This window comes from Drosophila rhopaloa, unplaced genomic scaffold (genome assembly GCF_018152115.1).
Source record: "Drosophila rhopaloa isolate 14029-0021.01 unplaced genomic scaffold, ASM1815211v1 contig_4, whole genome shotgun sequence".
Classification (NCBI taxonomy): domain Eukaryota; kingdom Metazoa; phylum Arthropoda; class Insecta; order Diptera; family Drosophilidae; genus Drosophila; species Drosophila rhopaloa.
The window spans coordinates 1,097,176-1,122,418 of NW_025335134.1; the positions used below are offsets into that span (position 1 = coordinate 1,097,176).

General features: G+C 39.6%; 1 protein-coding gene across 1 annotated transcript in view; it reads right to left on the minus strand.

Moving 5' to 3' along the window:
- Positions 1-25,243, minus strand: part of LOC108038952 (aminopeptidase N) — a 534,976-nt gene that overhangs the window by 275,980 nt on the left and 233,753 nt on the right. Inside the window, exons 8-9 of the mRNA XM_044461508.1 lie at positions 1,356-1,539; positions 1,109-1,305 (exon numbers count right to left, since the gene is read on the minus strand). Of these exons, the coding sequence (XP_044317443.1) occupies positions 1,109-1,305; positions 1,356-1,539 (381 nt within the window). The remainder of the gene's footprint in view (positions 1-1,108; positions 1,306-1,355; positions 1,540-25,243) is intronic.

Sequence of the window (25,243 nt, forward strand, 5' to 3'; positions counted from 1 at the left end):
GTTATGCGTGATCAAAGTTTCTATCTCCATCTCCCTCGCACTCCCTTTACCTGAGTAACGGGTATCTGATAGTCGGGGCACCCGACTATAGCGTTCTCTCTTGTTAATAGTCAAACCATGGCAAATTCATATAGAAATTGAACCAGAAAGCAAAATTTCTGATAATGAAATAAATAATATCCCCGACAATGAAAATACCCTAGAAGAAAATATCTTGTCAAATTAAATAGCCAAATATGTACATTCAATATACCCATCAGTTAGAATGATTCGGGACTATTCAATTTAGAATGGGGGGAGTTATATGACAAATTATTTAGGGGCTCTTACCCAATTTATAAAAAACTTTGTGCCGAGAGCTAAATTTCAATTAACTCTGACAGACCAGAATAAATCCGTAGTCAGCTATTACTGTCAACTATGCCTCCAAATTATTGCCACCCAGATCAGTTTCACGCAGTCCGCATCAAACGGATTCGGTAAACATCCAAGCCGATATTGTAAGCATTGGAGCCCCAAAGCGAGCTCTGAGGCCGCTAACGTAAACAAAATATCCGCAAAGCGATCTGTAAAGTCCGCTAATGTAAACAGCAATTTCCGGCCGAATTTAGATTTCAAAGTTAATTGGCAAATTGCATCATCCTATTTTCCGACTCTCTTATTAATTTTTGGGATAAGTCTCTTAAGCCGAGGTTTGATTATTGATCATTGAACTCGACGCAAGGCAGTCCGTTTATGAGATCCGAATCGAGCAGTTGAATAAATCCAGTGAAAGTAAAAGAACAGTGAATTAAATCAGTTCGAGTTATTGAAGATGGTAATCGTGAATATGTGATTATAAAAATAAAAATACATTTTTTTTATCAAATTCACTAGTGAGAAAGTTCATTTGCATGCTCAAACAACTCCAGAGACAGCACTGCGGTAAAAACGGTCAACGCACAAAAGAAAGACGTAAGAGATACAAAAAAAACAAAAGAGAAATACAAGGCCAGCTTTCGCCCCAAGGGAAATAGGACTCCACTCGTTATGTTTGTACTGATTAAAGTGCATTAACGTTAAAAAAAATGATCCAGCTCATCTAACATTTAATATGTAAAATACTTACGGATTTTCAAAGTTTGGATTAGAACTGTTGAGCCACACTTCAAAGGCCTTTTGTGCAGCCTTGATACATGGAAAATAGCCCGCACGGCAAAGAAATGTTTTAGTCAATTTTCGCAAGTCTGTTTTCCAAATGTCTTCATTAGCATTTTCAGTACCCAAATCATCATATAATGGAGCCAAAATGTGTATAACGTACAACTTTGAAAAAAACGTTAATGACAATTTTTGTATATTTATTTGTTACATACCTCAAACTTTTTTTTAACTGACGACATATCCAGCCGCCTGCCGATTTGGTCTAGAAATGTAAATACCGGATTCCATACAATATGATTACGTTCCTTTCTCATGGATAAAGTCATATTAAGAGCAATGGCAAAATTTAGTTCTCCAGCATAAGCCAAGTTCCAGGCGTCATGAAGTAGTTTTGCCCTTCAAATATATTTTAATATAAAGGAATTAAAATCCACCAAAGTCTATTAAATCAGTATTGCTTAAGGTGTAATGTTTCTTGATTAAGATTGTGCGAACTTAATATATTTAATGCGCGATATACTCTAATTTAAGGTAAAAATATTACAAAATAAATATTTACAAAATGTTTTCTGATTTAGCATTATGCTTGAGCCAAGTTTTTATGTTTAAACAGCTACAAAATCTTAGAGAAAACGTAATCCTTTAACAATTCTAAACGGTATTGGCGAATAAGCTTATGGTGTATAATCATGTTTGGTTCCGCACTTGCTATAAAAAAGTAGCGTTTTTTCGATAAATATGTATGTATATCATAGATGCAAATCGTTTATGGCAAACCTAATTTATAGTTAGCTCTGAGGAATTTTACCAAAAAACGATCGAAAATGTATACAAAAAATTTTATTTGAAAAACGGGTGGTTCCTTTGCAGTAAATCTAGCTTATACTATAAAAGTGCCTGAAAAAGCCTTTAATTCATTTTATAATAGCTTCTGAAATATTTGTTTCATTTAGCATATTTTGGTGCCTTGATAAAAAAAATAATTATTAGTAACATTATTTTATTAGTTTTAAAAAATTAAGTGAATTTGTTTTGGAGACGTGTGCAAAGTGATTTATTATTGATATCTTCTTCTAAAATATTAATAGTTAATTTTTAACCAAAAGTATTTATATGTAAAATCAATTTTTTTATTTTCTTCTGCCTATAATAATCATCAAAAATATGAATTCTTTAAATATAAGTAATCATATCCCCCGTTGGGATGCCAAAAGTTATGTAATGGCCCCACGTTGGGCGCCAAAAGTTATATAGAGGTTGACTAAGGATGAGATTCCGAGATATCGAGCAAAGGATTCACGGGGTATATGATAAACCAGGCCACTGATCATTGGGCTCTCAAACTTCTACTCAGTTAGGAGGAACGGCGAATGGAACCCTCTGGTACCTTAGCTCTTTCGGCGGTGGGGTGGGTCTAATTGCCTTATCTAACTATCCACACGTACATTAATTTTTAGGATTCCTTCAGAAACTACTTATTAAAATTTACGACTTATGAAAACAGACAAAATATAATGAGCTTCAAATCAGACGGTTACAGGCAAAAATTGGCAAGGTCTACGGGGCATTTGACGCTTGCGGTCTCTACCCAACCCAACCATAATATTCATTATCGGATTTAAGAAGATACCCTAAAGATACATTTTTTAACTTTTCGGACGTTGATGCACTATGATCAGCGCAAACAAGTGGCCCTTACGACACCAAGCAGTGCTTGTTACGCGCGGAGCCCAATAGGCGTAAAAACGAGATCGCGAGAAGTTAAAAGCACAATGTAGAAGCGGACAGACTAAGATTACAAATACGTACGAGACTAATACTAATACTAATTTTGTGCTAGGTAAGATAAAATTAATGATTTTAGGCTTGGCAAAGAGTCGGTAGTAGAAATAATGTGGTATAGTTTATTATAGTCGTTACACAGTACTCTAAACGGTTCATGCATATCAAAGTTAGATCTATAAATATTTAATGTAAGAGGAACATAGTTCCTGGTAATTCTATTAGGCACGGAGAAGCTTATGCGACCCAGTAACTCGGGACTCTCCACATCCCCGTGAATAAGTTTATAGATAAAAGTTGTGCCAAGCATCGTTCTACGGTTTACTAAGGATGGTAGATTAATTAGGAGAAGTCTACTAGAGTAGGATGGTAAAATAAGGCTTGCATTCCAGTTAAGGCCCCGTAGAGCAAATAATAAAAAGTTTTTTTGCACAGACTCTATCCGGTCTATATGTACACCATACTGAGGACTCCAAACTGCAGAACAGTACTCCAGGATTGGACGGACTAGTGAAATGAAGAGAGTCTTTGAAACATAGGGATCATCGAATTCCTTTGACCACCTTTTAATAAATCCAAGTACTCCCCTGGCTTTATTCACCATAGACGTAATATGGTCACAAAACTTAAGTTTAGGGTCAAGGAGGACGCCAAGGTCATCAACATGCGTAATTCTAGACAACGCGCAACCACCCAGCGTATACGTTGCATATTGTGGGTTCACCCGAAAAAATGTCATTACTTTGCACTTAGCGCTATTTAAATCCAAAAGATTTTCACAACACCATGTTTGAAAAGCGTTTAGGTCAGATTGTAAGTCTGAACTGCTAGAAATTTCGTTATATTGCAGGCATAACTTAACGTCATCTGCGTACATAAGGACACGCGACTTTTATCAAGACTAGAGGGAGATCGTTTATAAATAAAGTAAAAAGAAGTGGGCCAAGGTGGCTTCCTTGTGGGACGCCTGAAGTAACTCGGATCAAATCAGAGATCGAGTTTTTAAAGAGGACTCGTTGAGTCCTACCACTCAGATAACTTGAGATCCATGTTAGAAGATCACATGGAAACTCTAATAAGTCTAGCTTTAATACAAGTAGCGAGTGATTTACTGAATCAAACGCTTTACTAAAGTCAGTGTAAACTACGTCAGTCTGCATGTTCTTTCTAAAGCCATTTATTACAAAAGACGTTAGCTCCAAGAGGTTTGTCGTCGTAGATCTTCGCCTTATAAATCCATGTTGACATGGAGATATAATCGATCTACAAAGATGTTGCAAATGGGGTGTAATAGTGTTTTCGAAAAGCTTTGGGATGGCGGATAATTTGGATATGCCTCTGTAATTACTTGTACTGCATTTATTTCCTTTCTTATGAAGGGGAATGACAAATGACTCCTTCCAAATAAGTGGGAAATGAGATGTTTTTAAAGACAAGGTAAACAATTTGTACAGAGGTCTACACAGAGTTTCAGCACAGTACCTCAGCACGCAGCCTGGAACTCCGTCCGGACCCGGTGAATAGACAGGCTTAACTTTATGAAGATCCAAAAGAAGGGAGCTTTCGCTTAACCTCGGACAAAAAATCAAGTTCGACTTGGGTATGGCATTTGAATAAGACGGATTTGGACGGGATGAAACAGAATATGTTGTCTGGAAAAACTGGGCAAATAGATCGGCAATTGCCTGATCAGAATTTGCCGTAGAGTTTTCGAATGATAGTGATGCAGGGTAACAGGCTGATTTACGCTTAGTGTTAACAAAATTATAAAACTGTTTTGGATCTTGTGAAAATTGGACCCTACAACGAGTCAAATAGCTTTTATAACACCGGGCGTTAAGCACGATAAAATTTGACCGAGCCCTTAGGTACCGAGAGAAGGCAGATTGTGAACCGCACATTTTAAATTTATTGAAAAGTCTGGACTTTATATTTTTTAGGTGTGACAACTCTTTATTAAACCATGGAGGTTTATTTGAAATTGACGGATAGTATAACGGAATACACAGATAAAAGAAGGAATTCAATGCATTATAAAAGATATAAACGGCCTTAGCCATGTTAGTGCATGAATAAAATTCGGACCAGTCATAGCCGGATATAAAAGTATTTAAAAGATGAAAGTTTTCCTTACGAAAGCAGCGGATTCGTTTAACCGACTTTTCGGATTTTTTATTCAGCTCTGTTCTTGCGTCTACAGTCAGCTCTAGAGTTGGATGATAAGGATCTTCTGGTTGTGTAATTGGCGACGTTCTTGATAGGCAAACGCCTTCTGAATTTGAAACAAAACACAAGTCCAGTAAACGTCCTAAGGAGTTCTTAACATGGTTCACTTGGGATAGCGCAATGTCAAGCAAGCCGTCAATAAAGTCATGCTGCGCTAAAGGAAGTAAAATATTAGAGTTTTCGTCAGGGGACCATGTCGCACTAGGTATATTAAAATCACCTAATACAATTAACTGAACTCGATCCGACAGTTTTTTGGAAATGGACTGAATAACGGAAAGGTGATTTGCGTAAATAGGGAACTCAGATGATGGTGGGATATATGAACAAGTAATATATACAAAACTACCGGGAAACGATAATTTTATACCTAGGAATTCGATGTCATAAAATTCTTCGAAAGTTAGTAATTCAGACGAAAAGGTGGAGTCGACAGCAATCAGGACTCCACCTCCCCGTCTGGACTGACGATCAAGCCTATAAATTGTGTACTTACCCGAGAGAATTTCGGAGCTAAGAATATCCGGCCTTAACCAGGTCTCTGTACATACCATAATATTATATGGAAAAGAAAAACTATCCGAATACAATTTAGTCAGCTTACTAAGTAAGCCTCTTGTATTCTGATAGCAAAGAAGAAAAGAGGAGGCTAGTTTTTTGGGACAGAAGAGGATGTGGAGGGCGCTGGGGATGGTTCTTTAATGGTGTTTTCCATTTCCCCTGAACTATTCTTTTTATACCCGTTACTCGTAGAGTAAAAGGGTATATTGTATTCGTGCAAAAGTATGTAACAGCTAGAAGGAAGCGTTTCCGACCCTATAAAGTATATATATTCTTGATCAGGGTCACTAGCCGAGTCGATATAGCCATGTCCGTCTGTCCGTCTGTCCGTCTGTCTGTCCGTCTGTCTGTCCGTCCGTATGAACGCTGAGATCTCGGAAACTATAAAAGCTAGAAGATTGGCATTTTGCATGCAGATTCTAGGAGTTCCTACGCAGCGCAAGTTTGTTTCAAAAAGGTGCCACGCCCCCTTTAACGCCCACAATCGCTTATATACGATTTTAAAAATTTAAATATTTCGGAAAAGTAAAAATGCAGTTTTATTGTGTTTATCAATACCTATCGAAATGTAGAAGAAATGTTTCAAATCGGAAAATTCGTTAAAAAGTTATGCGTGATCAAAGTTTCTATCTCCATCTCCCTCGCACTCCCTTTACCTGAGTAACGGGTATCTGATAGTCGGGGCACCCGACTATAGCGTTCTCTCTTGGCCCCCGGGCCAGAAACTGGTGGAACACACAGATGCAAAAAGAGCACAAGGAATACCAATCTTAAATGATGATACTTTCCTAGCATAAGAAAATTTAAATTGTTCGACCTTAAAATCATCAACTTGGATTTTGTTACGGATATAAGCCGTAATATCCAATGATGAGAGGTCTGGGGCGAGCCGTGAAACAAATACATGTTTTAGCTGGGGCACACAAGTAACCGTTTTTGGTACAACACATGCAACCCGTTTTGGTACTACAGAATTTGTATCTGTACTACCAGTCTCGGCCGGTAATCCGGACGTTAAGTCTACATGAGGTGTTGGGGCCACTACTTTATTTTGAAGTACCTAGCGGAGCCACATCGATTCCAGCAACTTCGGATACCGAATCACTTTTTGCCCCCGATCTTAGTACCATTTGAGTGGCGCCTAAGATTGGCAGCTGAGCTGGAGTCGAATCGCGGGTAGCAGGTTGCACAGCACCTGCCGTAGAATGCCCACCGACCGCGACTTTTTTGCGCTTTGGGGAATCGGGCTCAGCTAGCATGCGGCTAGTGAGCTGAGATTCAAGCGCCACGAGCAGGTCCGTATTTTTACGGCAGTTCCGGATTAATTCCGTAACACTGCTTTTTGTGAGCCGCCTAATAGTTATTGCCTGGTTCTCGTATACAATGCATTCATCGCAGTAGTAGCGTAGGCCACTCCTCTTATCGATGGCATCACGAACCAGGCCAGAATAGCCAAGACACTTTGCGTGATAAATTTTATCACATGTATGGCAGGGAATACTTTGCTGTCCCGCCGAGATAACTTTCTTGCAATTTTTTAATAAACAGAAAGCCATTTTCGCTGACCACGGACCACTGTGCACTATAGCGGACAAAAAAATCGAAAGCGCTCAAGAACTTTTTAAGGAGAGATCAAGCAGAGCGACAGAGCGGGAGCGGGAGCGAAACACCGAATTACTTTGATGTTAGGCACCACGAAACGATATAGAAACGAAAAGAGAGAGAGAGCGGGATTATTAACCGATTAACTCCGGTATAAAACACCTCTGAGAGATTTGACCGTTGGAGTGCGTGCCGTTCCAACAGCGCTCAACGACGAAGAGAAAGACTGAAAAGAGGGGCAATAGAAAACAATAACAACAAACCAGCACCGAATTAAATTATGATAAAAACTTTTTGTTTACTAAACACAAGTTAATAACGATGCACTCGCGAAGCGAACGGAAAGTTGTTAGAAAACACTTAAAGGTGTAGCTACGATGAAGAGATTTAAGTAAGCCCCGGTGGTTTCAATAAGAAAAATGAAAATTCGGAGCGCAAAACAAAAACACGACCGTTCTCTGTGAAGACGCACAAAAAAAAAAATAAATAAATAAAAAAAAAAAAAAAAATTTAGTTTAAGTTGCCATGACAGTTTAGGAAAAAATAAACTTCTATCCGTTCATATTTTCTTTCAAATAATTAAATTCAATTTTTTTTATTTATTTACCCAAAAGGGTAAGCACTAAATATTATTTTCAAAGCGAGTATTAATATTACAATTTATTATATTTTTTTTGATTTTGATCTTATTCACAAATATTGTCTTAATGTATTAAAATGAGCGTAAACATAATTAGCTTTAATATAGAAATTCTTAGAAATTTGTTACTTTTCCATATTTAAAGATTAGAAAATCGTGCTTATTATACTAATTTCGTGAAAGTTAATCTTATTCTTATTAGATATGGTGTTTGCTAGATAAAAGTGGTCGGTATAGCTAGGTTTTACATTTGATTATTTTATTTTATTTATTTAATTTTTTTCTGTTCCTGTTTTAATTAATTTTTATTATGTTTCCTTTTCTTTACTTTTATTTGCCAAAAACTAATCTGTATAAATGTTCAAGCCGTCACCAAACTCTCAATACAAGAACATTTTGAATACAATCAGTCACATGTTTACAGCTCCAGCGTTGAAAGACCTTCCAGCGTAGAGATGGGTTACACGTTGTTATTGTTGCAGACGGTTAGATTCTAAACATTGATAAAGATTTTATTGGCAAAGGAAAGCTTTTACTTTATGTATTTATTTTGGCAAAAGCTAGATACTTAGCCTCGACCAACAACCATCGTCACCACTTCTAACGGATTTACAAAAGGTATATAGAAGTTCACTGGGCCCAAATTAATTCATGTTCCTTATTATTAAATGATGCCCTCGGTTTCCTGATCCGAGTCTGCTGCGCACAGGAAAACCACGAACTACTTTATCCGGTAGGCTGATTCGGACCAAGGGCTGTTGTTAGCCGTGAGGCGTCTGCGTGTGGGGCTCGTGGCCAGGTACACACTTGAACTTGGTATAGAAAGCTTCTGTTATTCAGGAGTACTGAATATTATCCAAAAGTACATATACCTGTGATGGAATATACTTCCCGGGAGTTTTAATTGAAACAGGTTCCCGCCGGAAGATTTTCCGGAAACCGGCACGTGCAAGTGGCAACTAGGGTTCTGCCAACCACTAACTTGGCTTTGGCCAACGCACTTGGGGACACAAATTTCGGTTCGTTTTCTCTTCAATTTAATGATTTTAACGCGAGGCTAAAATTTTATGAGCTTTGCACTTAACCTCTGGCGTTGGGCAGAGTACTTATTCGTGAGATAAATATGACTTTGGCTGGTTGAAAAGAAGAGAGCGATTGCAGCCGCGTGGGCGTATATGTACCGAAAATTTCCAGTGTAATAAGCTTTTTCGCTGAGAAGAGAATAACTTCACCGACTTAATTTGGCTGCGCTTAACAAAGCAGCTGATAACCGATCGCCTCCTTAAAGTATACTCTGATAAGGGACTAGATAAGTTTGTGGAATTTGTTTTGGGATTTACTTAATCAGTTATCTGGTTAAAAAATGTTGACTGAAATGATTTTATTGAAACTGGTATTTGGTTATAAATGGCGACCATTACACATATTTAGTTTTATGAAATTCACATTTTAACCACACATGGCTCAAGACCCTATCTGTTATCCAATAATCATAGAATGCAATATACACGTCTTTAAAATGATTTGTCAATGGTGAAACAAGTCATCAGCGACGCCCAGACTTGGACCGGACTTATTCAAGAATGTATAATGTAATCACCATTTAGATTTAGCATTTTATGGGCTATTTATTTGTGTTTGACCATTTTTAGTGCTGTGCAGGACGCATTCGCAATCTGAATATTAAAACTATTAGATAAAATCGATTGGATAGTTTCTGACTTTCATGACCTTTATTGTCACAAAATTTTACAATTCTTAATATTAGAGCTTAAACGTCTACAATATCTATTAATGCGATCAAGAATACAATGAAAATAAATTTATATAGATAATTCCTCTTGAGTAGGTGGCAATTTGCGTTTGTCCAACAGAAAGATAATATGTTGTTATGTGTTCCCGTTTACCCATTACTCGTGAAGTAGGTGACAGATAAAAAAGCGTTTAATCCCCTATTAAGTAAATATATACTACTTGATCATGATCAATACCCGAGTCAATAAAGCTAGCGAATCAGCAGCAAAGATATCCATGTCATTACATTGAACCCTTTACTCATATACTCGGATTCAAGAATAAAGTGTTGAAGGACTATATTTAAAACGGTCCATTTTAAATCTTCAATTTATTCATATTTCATTCTACAAATTCCTAAAGCACCAGAATGGGACTTAACAATTGTAATGAAGACTTTCTTTTCTCGATTTAAGTCCAAATAAAGAAGGTTCTGGTATTGCCAAATAATTTTTGTGTCACTTATTAGGTGTTGGAACTAGTTTAAAAGGTTTTTCGAACTTTGAGGCTTTATTGAGACAAAACTAGTAATAAATCGATTATTCAAAGTATTGCCCATCGCTAGCCACTGCTTTTCTCATCTTTCTGTCAATTTTCGGATACCAGCTTTGAAGAACAGTTCGTCATTTGATTCGATCAATGTATCGATTCCTCGAAAAAGGTGAAGTGCTGATCAGCCATGCCATGTGCCATCGATCGGAACAAGTAGTAATCTGACGAAGCAATATCTGAGGAATACGGCGGGCGCGGTAGAGGATCCCATTTCAACGTTTCCAAGTTATTTTTGACAGGTTTTGCGACATGAGGATGATAGCGACAATCCTTTCAGCGTTCGACACGGATATTCGTCGAGTAACGCCTTCAATTCTTCGTCTTCGAACTTTTTCGGCTGTCCAGGATGTTTCTTGTCATCGGTGTCAAAACCACCCTTTTTTGAAGCGCCGAAGCCAGTACTCACATGTTGAAATCCATGGAGTATAATCCACGTAAGCTTCCTCGAGCAGCAAACGATTCGCAGCAGCAGTTTTCTTTGAATGGAAGCAGAACAATAAAGCTTCCCGCAAATTGCGTTTATTCGGCACGAAAGTCGACATATTGAATAATCATTTCAAATGTACGTTGTTTACATTTGCGCGATGACGCATACTGATAATCCAAGCTATGATATAATATAATAAATTGGCGCGAGTGATTGCTTTGGTGTGCTCGCATGTAACGTACACTTATAACTCCATCTCTTAGAAAACCTCTAAAACTAATTCCAACACCTAATATTATTTACAATAGAAGCATGCTCCGTCGTTTTAAGTCATTTAGATAGTCGACTGCCAACCAATGTCATCACGGCCCCAGTGCACTTAACCGCATCACGTTAGGCAGGAAAATCAAATAATAAGAGCAATTTATTTGAAACAAATCGTGAAAATATATATTTAATGTTAATAGTTCAAGTGAGTTTTAATACTAGTTTATAAATGATTGCTCTCCAGGGCTTATCAACAGAAAAATCACAAAGTGTGGCCGTTCATGAAAATAGTAGTCACTACTTAAAATTTAAAAACTTCATTTATAACTTAGAAATATATCTCCATAAATGATGATCTACTATTATATAACATATGATACTTAGAACCGAAAAGGTCCTTTCAGCGCTGTATAGGAATTTCATTCCATACTTGCTGAACCACTTGCCAAAGCTGACATTTGCTAGATGGTTTAACAATGGCTACATCTCTATTGACATGCCCAATAAGTTTTTGATCGGTCTTAAGCCTGAGTTGGATCTGGTCGGATGCAAACCAAAACTTAGCGTGCTGATGGTCAGACCAGCGTGATTAACGGTCTTTATTGTGTGACTTTGGTGGTGTCGAACCTACTCTCTACACCCTGTACCACCAAACAGAACAATGTTGCTCTAATCAGTCCAAAGTGTAATGCACTTTTGTTGTAAGTTTTACCTTCATTTTTATACCCTTGTATTATAATTTCAGTCAAAAGTTTGCACCGCAGTGAAGGAGACATTTCCGACCCTATAAAGTATATATATTCTTGATCAGCATCACCAGGAGAGTCGATCTAGCCATGTCCGTCTGTCCGTCTGTCCGTCCGTCCGTCCGTTTCTACGCAAACTAGTCCCTCAGTTTTAAAGCTATCTGCTTGAAACTTTCCCAAAAGTTGTCTTTCTATTGCAGGTAGTATATAAGTTGGAACGAGCCGGATCGGGCCACTATATCATATAGCTGCCATATAACTGAACGATCGGAAATGCCATAACTTTACTGTTTATAAAGTTAGGAAGTTGGGATTATCTATGGATTTTATTTTTGGCCAATCAGTCTGACCTTCCAAATTTCATAAGGATCGGCTGACTATATCCTATAGCCGCCATATAACTGATTTATCGGAAATGCCATAACTTTGGTGTTTGTAAAGTTAGAAAGTTGGGATTATCTATGCGTTTTATTTTTGGACAACCAATCCGACCTGCCAAATTTCATAAGGATCGGCCGACCATATCCTATAGCTGCCATATAACTGAACTATTGGAAATGACATAACTTTGGTGTTTTTAAAGTTAGGAAGTAGGGATTTTTTATGAGTATTAAGAATGCATCATATGAATAACCGATCCGATTTTGGAGAATATAATTTACAGAATATTCTGCAAGGCTATATCAACTTCGGCTCCTCCCGAAGTTAGCTTTCCTTTCTTGTTAACAAAAGAAATGCTTTCCCCGACCCTCTTAAAAAAATAAGAAATAATAACCATTAAAATAAAAGTTCTTTATTAAACTTACTAATGCCGGTAAAAAAAAATCTTTAGATCAACGGCCATTTTAGTATGTATCATGTTCTTGTCTTTAAAAATTACATGTAAATGGCAAAAACTGACGAAAATTTCTCACTTTTTTTCTTTCTTATACAAGGTGCGTTCCAAAGTAAACAGCACTTTTTGAATCTAGCGCCTGGTAACTGTCGATTGGTGCGTTAGAATCTGCTATCTGTATCTATTGTCTAGTGATGATTTCATGACATTTCATAGATTGGCAATTAAGTTATTTTTTTTAAGTGTCAGTATGTTTGTGTTATCGTTCGACATGCTTTTGTACCGTGCAAAAAGCTGTATAGAAGCAGAAGGAGACCATTTTGAAATAAAATAAATTGATTTTGCCGAAAAAACTATTTGTTCTTTTTTTTAAGTCCTGTTTTCTTTGGAACGCATCTTGTATTCCATTTTGAGCAAAAATTTTAAAATACAGTCCAGTAATAACTGTAAAAGAACCGAAAGTGTCGTATCTGTCGGGATTTTAGAAATTAAACTTCACAATCTGCCATCTCTCGGTACCTAAGGGTTCGGTCAAATTTTATCCCGTCCAAATCCGTCTTATTCAAATGCCATACCCAAGTCGAACTTAATTTTTTGTTCCCACATATTTGGAAGGAGTCATATGTCATTCCCCTTCATAAGAAAGGAAATAAATGCAGTACAAGTAATTACAGAGGCATATCCAAATTATCCGCCATCCCAAAGCTTTTCGAAAACACTATTACACCCCATTTGCAACATCTTTGTAGATCGATTATATCTCCATGTCAACATGGATTTATAAGGCGAAGATCTAAGACGACAAACCTCTTGGAGCTAACGTCTTTTGTAATAAATGGCTTTAGAAAGAACATGCAGACTGACGTAGTTTACACTGATTTTAGTAAAGCGTTTGATTCAGTATTAAAGCTAGACTTATTAGGGTTTCCATGTGATCTTCTAACATGGATCTCAAGTTATCTGAGTGGTAGGACTCAACGAGTCCTCTTTAAAAACTCGATCTCTGATTTGATCCGAGCTACTTCAGGCGTCCCGCAAGTAAGCCACCTTGGCCCATTACTTTTTACTTTATTTATAAACGATCTCCCTCTAGTCTTGACAAAGTCGCGTGTCCTTATGTACGCAGATGACGTTAAGTTATGCCTGCAATATAACGCAATTTCTAGCAGTTCAGACTAACAATCTGTCCTAAATGCTTTTCAAACATGGTGTTGTGAAAATCTTTTGGATTTAAAAAGCGCTAAGTGCAAAGTAATGACATTTTTTTGGGGGAACCCACAATATGCAACGTATACGCTGGGTGGTTGCGCGTTGTCTAGAATTACGCACGTTAATGACCTTGGCATCCTTCTTGACCAAAAACTTAAGTTTTGTGACCATATTACTTCTATGGTGAATAAAGCCAGGGGAGTACTTGGATTTATTATAAGGTGGTCAAAGGAATTCGATGATTCCTATGTTTCAAAGACTCTGTTAATTTCACTAGTCCGTCCAATCCTGGAGTACTGTTCAGCAGTTTGGAGTCCTCAGTATGGTGTACATATAGACCGGATAGAGTCTGTGCAAAAGAACTTTTTATTATTTGCTCTACTGGGCCTTAACTGGAATGCAAGCCTTATTTTTACCATCCTACACTTGTAGACTTCTCCTAATTAATCTACCATCCTTAGTAAACCGGAGAACGATGCTTGGCACAACTTTTATCTATAAACTTATTCACGGGGATGTGGAGAGTCCCGAGTTACTGGGTCGCATAAGCTTCTCCGTGCCTAATAGAATTACCAGGAACTATGTTCCTCTTACATTAAATATTTATAGATCTAACTTTGATATGCATGAACCGTTTAGAGTACTGTGTAACGACTATAATAAACTATACCACATTATTTCTACTACCGACTCTTTGCCAAGCCTAAAATCATTAATTTTATCTTACCTAGCACAAAATTAGTATTAGTATTAGTCTCGTACGTATTTGTAATCTTAGTCTGTCCGCTTCTACATCGATCTCGTTTTTACGCCTATTAGGCTCCGCGCGTAACAAGCACTGCTTGGTGTCGTAAGGGCTACTTGTTTGCGCTGATCATAGTGCATCAACGTCCGAATATGTTTGTTTAGACTAAGAATAACTTTTAGATATATACAAATTAATAACTTTGATTGTTTTAAATTTTCTTAACATATAAATTTTCTTAACATGACCATATTAGAGAAACGGTTATCCCTCTTATTTCTCAATCCGTGATACAGAAGTAGAAAAAACTTCTTCAAAGAGCAACTCAGCCCTACTGACCACTGACAGTGCAAGACCACGGTCTTGTTCTCTCGCCCCAACTCACACTTCCCAGCATGTAGTGTAGTACCCCACCCCCAGCTTCGACTTACAGCTCACCAGCCACGAGCACTATGACCTCATTAATTTCTGCAACCGCATCAACCGCAACAACAACATTAACAATCTTCGTCACCAACAACGCGATATCGAATGCGTTGTCGACTTCTGCAGCGCCGAATAAAATTAAAACACCAATTGTAGGTACGATTGCCAATATTGGCAATATTAAACCACAAAAAGCGGGTCCGACTATACAGGCGGGCATGGATCGCTACATCCAAATAAAACGGAAACTTAGCCCGAAAAATAAAATAGTTGAAAATAAACCAAAGCTCTACTGCCCTAATACAGGCAGCGAACAACTAGGGGTAACTAGTAAAAATAGATTCGCTTTTTTATCGGATGTTGAAAATAATCAATCCGAACCTGGACAAGTAGTCCAAAAGAAGTCAAAGCCCCCACCAATTTACTTAGGGAACAGAACTCAAATCTGGACGCTCCCAAAATGCACAAAATGCGTACGTGCAATGTCAAACCACACCTGATGTTTTCTTTGGGAAAGCACCCAGATCTTCATTTGGCCCCTAAACCCAAATAGAGCCCTAAAAACAGGACTTAACAATCCGACGGCGATCCTACAAGCTTGATGCTCTGAGCAAAATATAATTACCTCTCAGCAAATACCAAACAACATTGAAACCATGATGCTGACTTTACAACAAAGTATGATGGACTTTATGTCCTTCATGAAAACAACAATGCCAAATCTTTTGCAAAATCAAAACATTCTAATAAATTTGCTCGCATCCCAACAATCCAAATAATCCATGTCTTGTCTTCGAATATGCATGTGGAATACCAATGGCGTTTCACGGCACAAACTTGAGTTAACTCGATTCCTCAATGAAACCCAATGAAACGCATCTCACAAGCAAATATAACTTCCAAGTAAGAGGTTACACTTCGTATTGCACAGATCATCCGGATGGTAAGGCCAACGGTGGAACCGGAATCAGAGAACGCATTAAGAACCAAATCATTTGCAAATTACAATCAGGCAACGGAATTATCACTATACCCGCTGTCTATTGCCCACCACGTTTTACAATAACTGAAGAGCAATACTTGGACTTCTACAATTCAGTTGGATATCGCTTTATAACAGGAGGAGACTACAACGCCAAGCACACGCACTGGGGATCACGACTTGTGACCCCCAAAGGAAGGCAACTGTTTAAAGCAATTATAAATCTTTTTAACGAAGCCACCCGCAGACTTACCAAAACCCTAAAGCATGAAGACGAGCTTGCGCAGTGCCGGTGACTCCGATTAGAAATTCCTCGGGTACTTGGGCCCGCAGATGAAGACAGATCCGAAACTTTTGCTTTATTGTATGTAATGTCATTTCAGCCAAACGCCGCCACTAACAATTTTTTTAATCTACTGTCGCCACGCACTGAAATTGCAAGTGAGCCGAAGCAATTAAAACCAAACAAGAGAGAACGCTATAGTCGGGTGCCCCGACTATCAGATACCCGTTACTCAGGCATAGAAACTTTGATCACGCATAACATTTCGATAGGTATCGATAAACACAATAAAACTGCATTTTTACTTTTCCGAAATATTTAAATTTTTAAAATCGTATATAAGCGATTGTGGGCGTTAAAGGGGGCGTGGCACATTTTTGAAATAAACTTGCGCTGCGTAGGAACTCCTAGAATCTGCATGCAAAATGCCAATCTTCTAGCTTTTATAGTTTCCGAGATCTCAGCGTTCATACGGACAGACAGACAGACAGACAGACAGACAGACAGACAGACAGACAGACAGACAGACAGACAGACAGACGGACAGACGGACATGGCTATATCGACTCGGCTAGTGACCCTGATCAAGAATATATATACTTTATAGGGTCGGAAACGCTTCCTTCTAGCTGTTACATACTTTTGCACGAATACAATATACCCTTTTACTCTACGAGTAACGGGTATAAAAAGGCTCCGGAAGATGACTTAATAGCCCCCAAAATGATTATTGAACTTCTAAAGTGTGCAGTGAATGTTATATGCGAACTATTTAACGGGATCACAAAACTTGGGTACTACCCAAAAAAATGGAAAAATAATGATACCAAAGCCTTGGAAGGACCACACAATTCCCTTATCGTACAGGCCAGTTTATTATCGTGCCTGTCCAAATTATTAGAAACAAGAAAGGAAAGCTAACTTCGGGCGGTACTCAGATCCTCCCAAGCCAGGGATGTAACTCATCTCGGCGCCCACCCCGACAGTCGCCTAATATGGCGGAGCCACATTGAATCCCTGAAAATAAATCTGAAACTTAAAGCTGGCAGCATACACTGGATTATACATTTTCGTTCTCCCCTGCATTTGGACTTCAAAGTTCTGCTCTAAATACAATGCCACCCTTAAGCCCATTTGGACTTACGGCTCCCAGCTTTGGGGGAACGCAAGCAAAAGCAACGTTGACATTATACAGCGCTAAAATCAAAAATTTTGCGAACAATCACTGGGCACCATATCAAAGCGGAAAGCGGCCTACCACAAAAAACTTACACTGCACCCAAATAAACTCGCACAAGGGTTTCGAACAGAACTCGCCTACATCGAAATGATCTGCCAGCCCAAATATAATTATTTATTATTTAGTCTAATGTCAGTCTTTATGACTGTTAGTTAAATTTAATTTTTTAAGATTTCATTTATTAACTGTTAGTCTCATTAAAGAAAATGTCCAATAAATAAAGCATATTTGTAAAAAAAACAAAAACAATGTATGAAAAAGGCACCTGCTATTAAACCGCATGCATAGGAAATCAAAAAGCTTCTCATCTTTAACGAAAGTTGCAAAAAGTGGCAATAATACTCTACAGATCTCAATAGGTTTCAGAAGTGGATTCCGCCGGACTCATTTTGTTTCTCTACTTAATAGTTCGTTTTCTAATTAGTTGTTAGACAACTCACTTTAACTCTTAAGTACGTGCACAACACGATTGATTTCAACCTTTTAAAAACACAAACAATAAGTACACACCACCACTCTTTGAATTGATATCAAAAAATATTTTTGGAACTCTAAAAAACACTAAAAATGCTAGTTGTAAGTCGAATTTCAAAAGTGCGTAAAGACGCTAAAACACAAAAAAATCGACTCACAAAATGATATGATTAAAACAACTGCATAATTATTTTATAATAGTGCTAAAAATCCAATGAGCGCATAAGAGACGAGTACTTCTTGTATCTCTCAACGCGCGATAGCGAAGCGTCTTTAAAGAGCAACCCGGCTCTACTGACTGTCGATACCTAAAGAGCACGATCTTGCTCACCGCCTCTACTCACTCTAACTCCAACGGCGAGGAGTTCTCAATGTAAAACCCCCCCACCATCAGAATCGACACTTTGCACATCAGCAGCATGCAATGGTAAAACTTCTGCAATCGCACCAAAAGTAATAGCAACAACTACAGCAACGGCAGCAAAACCAACAACTTATACAGCAACATCGTCGACTGCAGCGCCAAATATAACGTCAACTAAAATTATGGCAAAATAAAACCAAGTAAATATTCAACAAGCGAGCCTTGCCTTACAGACCGGCATGGATCGCTACATCCAAATTAAGCGTGAGCTTAGCCCGCAAAACACCGCGGTGGGTAATAAGCCAAAAATAAACCGTGTCCAAAGACATAACGAATTTCCCGGGAGATCCAACAACAAAAGATTTGCCCTCCTAGCTGAAACTCAAACATAACTGGGTAAACTAAGGCCCCCTCCAATTTACATTAGGTAGAAAAGCTCGAACGCCCTGGTCAACAAAATTTTTGCGCTGGTCGGGGACGGAAATTTTCATGTTGTTCACTAAAGGGAATATCTACGAATCCAAACTTCATACCAAATCCGAAGAACATTTCCGAGCTGTGTCTAAATACCTGAAGGAAGCTAAGAAAAACTACCACGTACCAACGTATCACCCAATAAAGTTATCGAAGCCCTCAAAGATAACAGTTTTCTGCAAAAAACGTTAGTAACATCATTAACAGGAACAAAAAGCCGAAACCACTCTTCAAGGTAGAGTTAAAGTTGGACAGCAGAGTCTTGAAAAAAATGATGTGCATCCCATTTATAACCTGCAATAACTATTGCAGCGATCACTTCGATCAGTCCATGTAGTTTGTAAAGACTTTCACAATTCCGCTAATCGCCCTGCCCACAAGGAAGACCCTCAAAAGAAGAAATGTGGAAACTGCGGAGGAAATCACACGGCAAAGTACAAGAGCTATGTGATCTACAAGGAGTTGAAAAATCGCATGCGACGAGTGACAACACTTACTCATGGACACACCATGGCATACCCCACAGTTCGATCAGTACGTGTAGTTTGTAAAGACTTTCACAATTCCGCTAATCGCCCTGCCAGAAAGGAAGACCCCCAAAAGAAGAAATGTGGAAACTGCGGAGGAAATCACACGGCAAAGTACAGGAGCTGTGTGATCTACAACTCTTACTAAAAAACGACGCCGGAAGTATTTTTCGTTACGGCTGCAAGATCCTCATTGGTCGGATAAATACACAGAAGAGATTCTCATACGCCGATGCCCTTCGAACAGGAACGGAAAACCCACTCCAGTCGAATCTAGGAAACGTTCAGGACAGTCACAAACCACACTGGGAGCTATGATGGTTACTATGCAACAAAGTATGATGGAATTTATGTCCCTCATGAAAACGACCATGCAAACACTACAGCGACTGCCGTTTTCCGGCACAAACTTGAAATAACACAGTTCCTGAATGAAAATCATATCGACATTATGCTCCTGATGTAGACACACCTCACAGATAAATACAACATCCAAATAAGAGGCTTCACCTTCTACCGCAAAGATCATCCAGACGGTAAAGCCCATGGCGGAACCGACATCCTAATCAGGGAACGCATCAAACACCACTTTCACCAAAGGTTTGCAACTAATTAGTTGCAGGCCACGTCTATCAAAGTGCAGTCAGGTATTGGACACCTTTCCATAGCCGCTGTCTACTGCCCGCCTCGCTTTACAATTTCTGGAGATCGCTTCGTAGCAGCAGGAGACTATAATGCCAAACATACGCACTGGAGATCACGACTCATGCCTCCCAAAGGAATGCACTCATAAAACTGAACACATACTGGCCAGCTGACTCCAGAAAAGTCCAATACTTAATAGATTTTGCGATTTCAAAAACATTCCACGCAACATAATAAGCGCCGAAGCGCTTTCGCACCTTTCATCAGACCATTAACCCGTGCTAATAACTCTTCTTCACAGCCCAGAAACTATAGATCACCCAGAGACTGACATCGCACATAACCAACGGGATAAATTACAAAAAGTATGCAACAACATCGTAGCGGACATCGACTGCTCTACCGGCAGTAGCCAATATTTCAACACCACAAAGCAAACACGTGCAAACCAACCATCTCAAAACTAATCTGCGAATGGAACAGATTGTATTGGGAAAGAGGCGTCTGCGAAGTGTTTGGCAAACCAACGGGGCTCACCCAAATCTGAGCTCTCCAATCGAAACAGTTACTCCGATAAGAAACTCATCAGGTAGCTGGTCCTGGAGTGGCGAAAGTTGAACCGAAACCTTTGCTTCACATCTCCGAAGCGTTTTCCAGCCCAACCCTGCCACTGGTCCATTTGTCATACCACCGGAAAAGCACATAATGTTATCCCGGCACATCAATTTGTTAGTCCTATATACAGCGAATATTTTTATGAACGAGCAGCTATCAACATCTTCGTTCGCTGACCGCACTCCAATCCTGAATCGCTCGAGGTGCCAAATCCGGTTAAAAAAAAAACAAGAGAGAACGCTATAGTCGAGTGCCTCGACTATTAGATACCCGTTACTCAGCTAAACAACTTTAGATTTTGCATCAACATAATGTGAATTAGAGTGACCACGGAAAAAAGGACAAAAAGTTCAAATTATCAATTTGAATTAGGCGATCTCTTAGACCTGGCAGCTTTACAGCACGAGCATCAGCACCAGCGCTGCTTTAGCGCAGGCAGCTTTTGTCCGGCACCAGCATACACACATACGCCATTGTTTGACTCAGACCTCCAATTTGGCTAACTTGATTTGATTTGCATAGTTCTTGGGATATAGTTCGGTGTTGACAAATGAAAACCATCGCAATTTCCTTTAATAGAAATCCTTATCGAGAATTAACGTTGACTCTGTTCAGCACCTTGGCCAGCTGTTCCAAAGCCAATCGTTAGATGGCGCTATTGTATTGCGGAAATGTAGGCGCTAGCCAGGCTTAAGCGTTTAATGAGTTTTTGGCCGTTAGAGTGGGCGTGGCAAACTTTTATTAGGCCAATCGATAGGTATTGACGAAACAAATACATATCAATTAAAATTTTCATAATAGCATCAAAACTGTGGCCACAGCTTGTGGCTTGTGGGCGTCAGAGGGGGCGTGGCACCATTTTGAAACAAACTTGCGCTGCGTAGGAACTCCTTAAATTTACATGCAAAATGCCAATGTTCTAGCTTTTATAGTTTCCGAGATCTCAGCGTTCATACGGACAGACAGACGGACAGACAGACGGACAGACGGACATGGCTAGATTGACTCGGCTAGTGATCCTGAACAAGAATACATACTTTATAGGGTCGGAAACGCTTCCTTCTACCTGTTACATACTTTTGCACGAATACAATATACCCCTTTACTCTACGAGTAACGAGTATAATTACGTCTTCATCGGCATTTATTGATTAATTGCGCAGAGAGAAAGCACGGTGCAATGCTGCGACAAGTGGAGGAGCTTTGGAATCAATAATATATTGTGAACATAGATTCTAAATAAAGATTATAAAAAGAGAAACATGGCGGCTAAAAACCCTTTAAGAGGTAATTTATTTACCATTTTTACTGACGGCCCAAAGAAGAAGGGTTCATGTGCCGATATCTTCTGCGATGACCATGCAGTCAAACTTTTATATCGTCTTCCGGCCTTCTGACCTGTTTTTCAGGCAGAAATTTACTCAGCACGACGAGTTGATTGACTAGGAAAATCGCAATATACATAGACCGCCATGCGACGATCAAAACTCTGTCGTCAAACATGACCATCAGTCGGCTTATCCAGAACACCGTAACAGCGCAAAGCAAGTTTCACCCATAATTTAGTGATCGGAAACCAGATAATTCCGAATTATTGTAACGAACTGATTTTTACGCTCTGCTCGCTACGAGTATCGAGCGGCTAGCTCAGAAGATGTGTGTTGTTCGTCCCACCAAATTTATATAAACGTGACCGCCCGATTGTCTAGTGAGAACGCACAGAATGTTAGGATGTTTACACTAGGATCTTTATTCGCCGACTTGTCCCTCGGCCTGGGACTAATGGTGACAGATGGTTGTCTCAACGCCTTCCTTGAAGAATTGTGGTCGTTCCACCGTCGCTCTCCGCTACCTCGCTGTTCGCTGCTCCGGAACGCCTCCGTTGTCTTTGGCCTCGGGGCTATGAGGGTCTAGGGATGCGTTACCCTTCCCAGACTAGGGTGAACAGGCACTGGGCTCTCAAAGCATAGGCCTTTCGCAGCCACAGCCTTCTGTCCCTGGATCTGTCCCGGCCGGTCACACCAGACGCCTACACAGTTTCTACCTGACGGTTCAAGCATACGCCGGAATTCCTCCAATGCAGTCCCTGTGGCAGGACGCTAGGTTCAAGACGAACGCTTCCGCCCCGCCGCTTAGCCGTGGACTGGACACGTCGGAGTATGGCTGGGTTGCTGCTGGGCCTGCGACGACTGCTCGTCGTTCCTTGTGTCCTCGATGTCCTTGCTCTGCTCACGGCGCGATGTCCTGGCTCCGTAGTCTGCGTGTTCTTGTGAGACTAGTGCAGCGGGTCTTTGGCTCTCGGGATTCGGTCAGTTGCCTTTCTAGGACTCTGGCGGTCAACTACCGTGCTCTCGACGCATACGGCTCTCGAGACACCCGTGGTTCGGACGCGCGTCCTTCGTGGCTAGTCGCACCAGGGCCTCCACAATTCTCGCCTGCCGGTTCAGGCGTACGCCGGAATTCGAGAGGGCAATTGTTTTCGCACGGCAGCTGGCTCTGGAAAACTTCCCTTCCGAGCCCTCGGTTCTTTGTCGAAGGACTCTTTTTATTCACCTCTGTCGGACTCGCCGAGCAATACGCCAAGTTCAAATCGCGACAAAGCGCCTGGACTTAGCCACGTGATGCCTTGAGGACGTCAGCTACCTGTTTCTCAGCTCGGAGACTTCAACTCTAAGTCCCGAACGTCTTGATGTACCGATCTTGCTCCTTGTTGACTCGGCGCGGCTCTGCTTCCTCCTGATGTTGACTCGACTTGTGTTGTTCACTGATATGCTGCTTGTCTACTGATCTTGCTGGATTGACTCCTTGTGATCGGCTGATCCCGCTTCCTGCGCTCGGCCCGCTTATATAGGCCGGCGTATCCCGTTAATTCTCGGCTTCTCCTTTTTCGGTTTTGCGCATGGCACCATCCTAGGGTCCAAAGTCCGCCGCGTTCTACCTTTACTCCTTCTCTTCAAACTCTCTCTCTCTCCTCGTTCTCTCCAAACTCTCTCCAGCCGTATTCTACAAACTCTCTTCTCGTTTCTTTCTAAACTCTCTCCAGCTGTATTCTCTTAACTCTCACCAGCTGTATTCTCCAAACTCTCATTTATTTGTGAGGAGTTAAATCAAAAATCTTGAGAAAGTCAGCTAGAGAGAATCAATTGACCGACACAAACAGAACCTTCCAATGGGCTATAGGCCTAGACAGTGGATATCCGCGCTGAGCTTTTTGACCACACTATAAGAAACAGAAGAACTGATTGACCAGAACAAGGATTGACTTTTGCCGCAGCTGTGAAAACGAAAATGACACGGAGAGCTTTGAACATCTCTTTTGCGACTAACCTGAATTGCCAAGAAGAGCCTAACTGTAGATTTGCAGCCTGGAAGGTCTGTTAGAAATGGCGCTGAAGGAACTAGCACTCATCGTGTCATAGGCGGCCCAATCAACAATGCCAGCCAACTGGCTTAGAGAATCATATTACTATTACTATTACTATTACATCAACTATTTAGGAAGAGGAAAAGGTTTCCAAACGTAATTCTAAACGAATTTCTAAAGCCGTACAAGCCTTAAAGAAACAACAATTAACAATTAAGAACAACAATTACTTTTATTTTTAGAGCCCTAAATAAAACCGATTAGTAGATTTACAAATAAAATAGATGTGCTGGCTTAAAAAAAATCTCAGAAACCCTTTGAAATGAATAATTGGCATATGAATACAAATGAATGATCAATCATTTTCTTTTACGATTTAGGGTAAGGATCGTAACGTACAAATGAAAAAATATAAAAATCTTTACTCCGAAAATATTAAACAAAGCTGGCGCAACAAATGTTGAAACGGACACCATTTATCGAATTCAGATCAACAACACTGCCTTACAAAAATAAATTGATAACTTAATATTTTGTTTTCCGGAACAGTTTTACAAGCTGAATAAGACAATGACACTAAACATTTACTTTTCCAATGTCCATAATAATTATATCTGGCCAGAGCAGCTCATTGCTCACGAGTAAAAAAAAACAAAGCCTCCAACTCCATCAACTACGGTTCCAAAAAATGATTTATTCTCCATACACTATCGAACGTTCGTAGTTTATTGGGAAACTTGCTCACGAGTAAATTTGCAAAACAAAGCCTCAAACTTCATTAGCTACGGTTCCAACAGATAATTTATTCTCCATACACTATCGAACGTTCTTATTTTATTTGGAAAATTCCTGGCGATCCTAACGATTACAATGACGGTTTAATTGACTTACCTTTGGTCACGTTAGTTTAATAGCCAATGAAAATGACCCATATTAAGATCCTATTTTCGTATCTGACCTGTGTAATTTTATTGCCACACGGACACTGTTGTCCACTCCAGAGGACTCTCATCATCGAAATCCAGTCAGTCACTCGCAAATGTCGTCTTCCCTATACTATTTTACTTCTTTGTAAGCTTAAAGCGCAGTTCCACCATACCTTTAACTTAGTAACAAATAACCAAGAGATTACTAACTAGTTTGGAGACTTTTTCTTTCCACTTATTATTTGAAAAATCTGATGTTCAATCTTAGTTACTCCTATTAGCTTCCTCACACTGCTCAGATCCCGACATGGTAAGCAGCTCTGTTCTTAGAAACGGCGACGGATCACATGCAGTTCAATTGTCAAAGATCTTTAAAAAATCAAGTGATCAATTC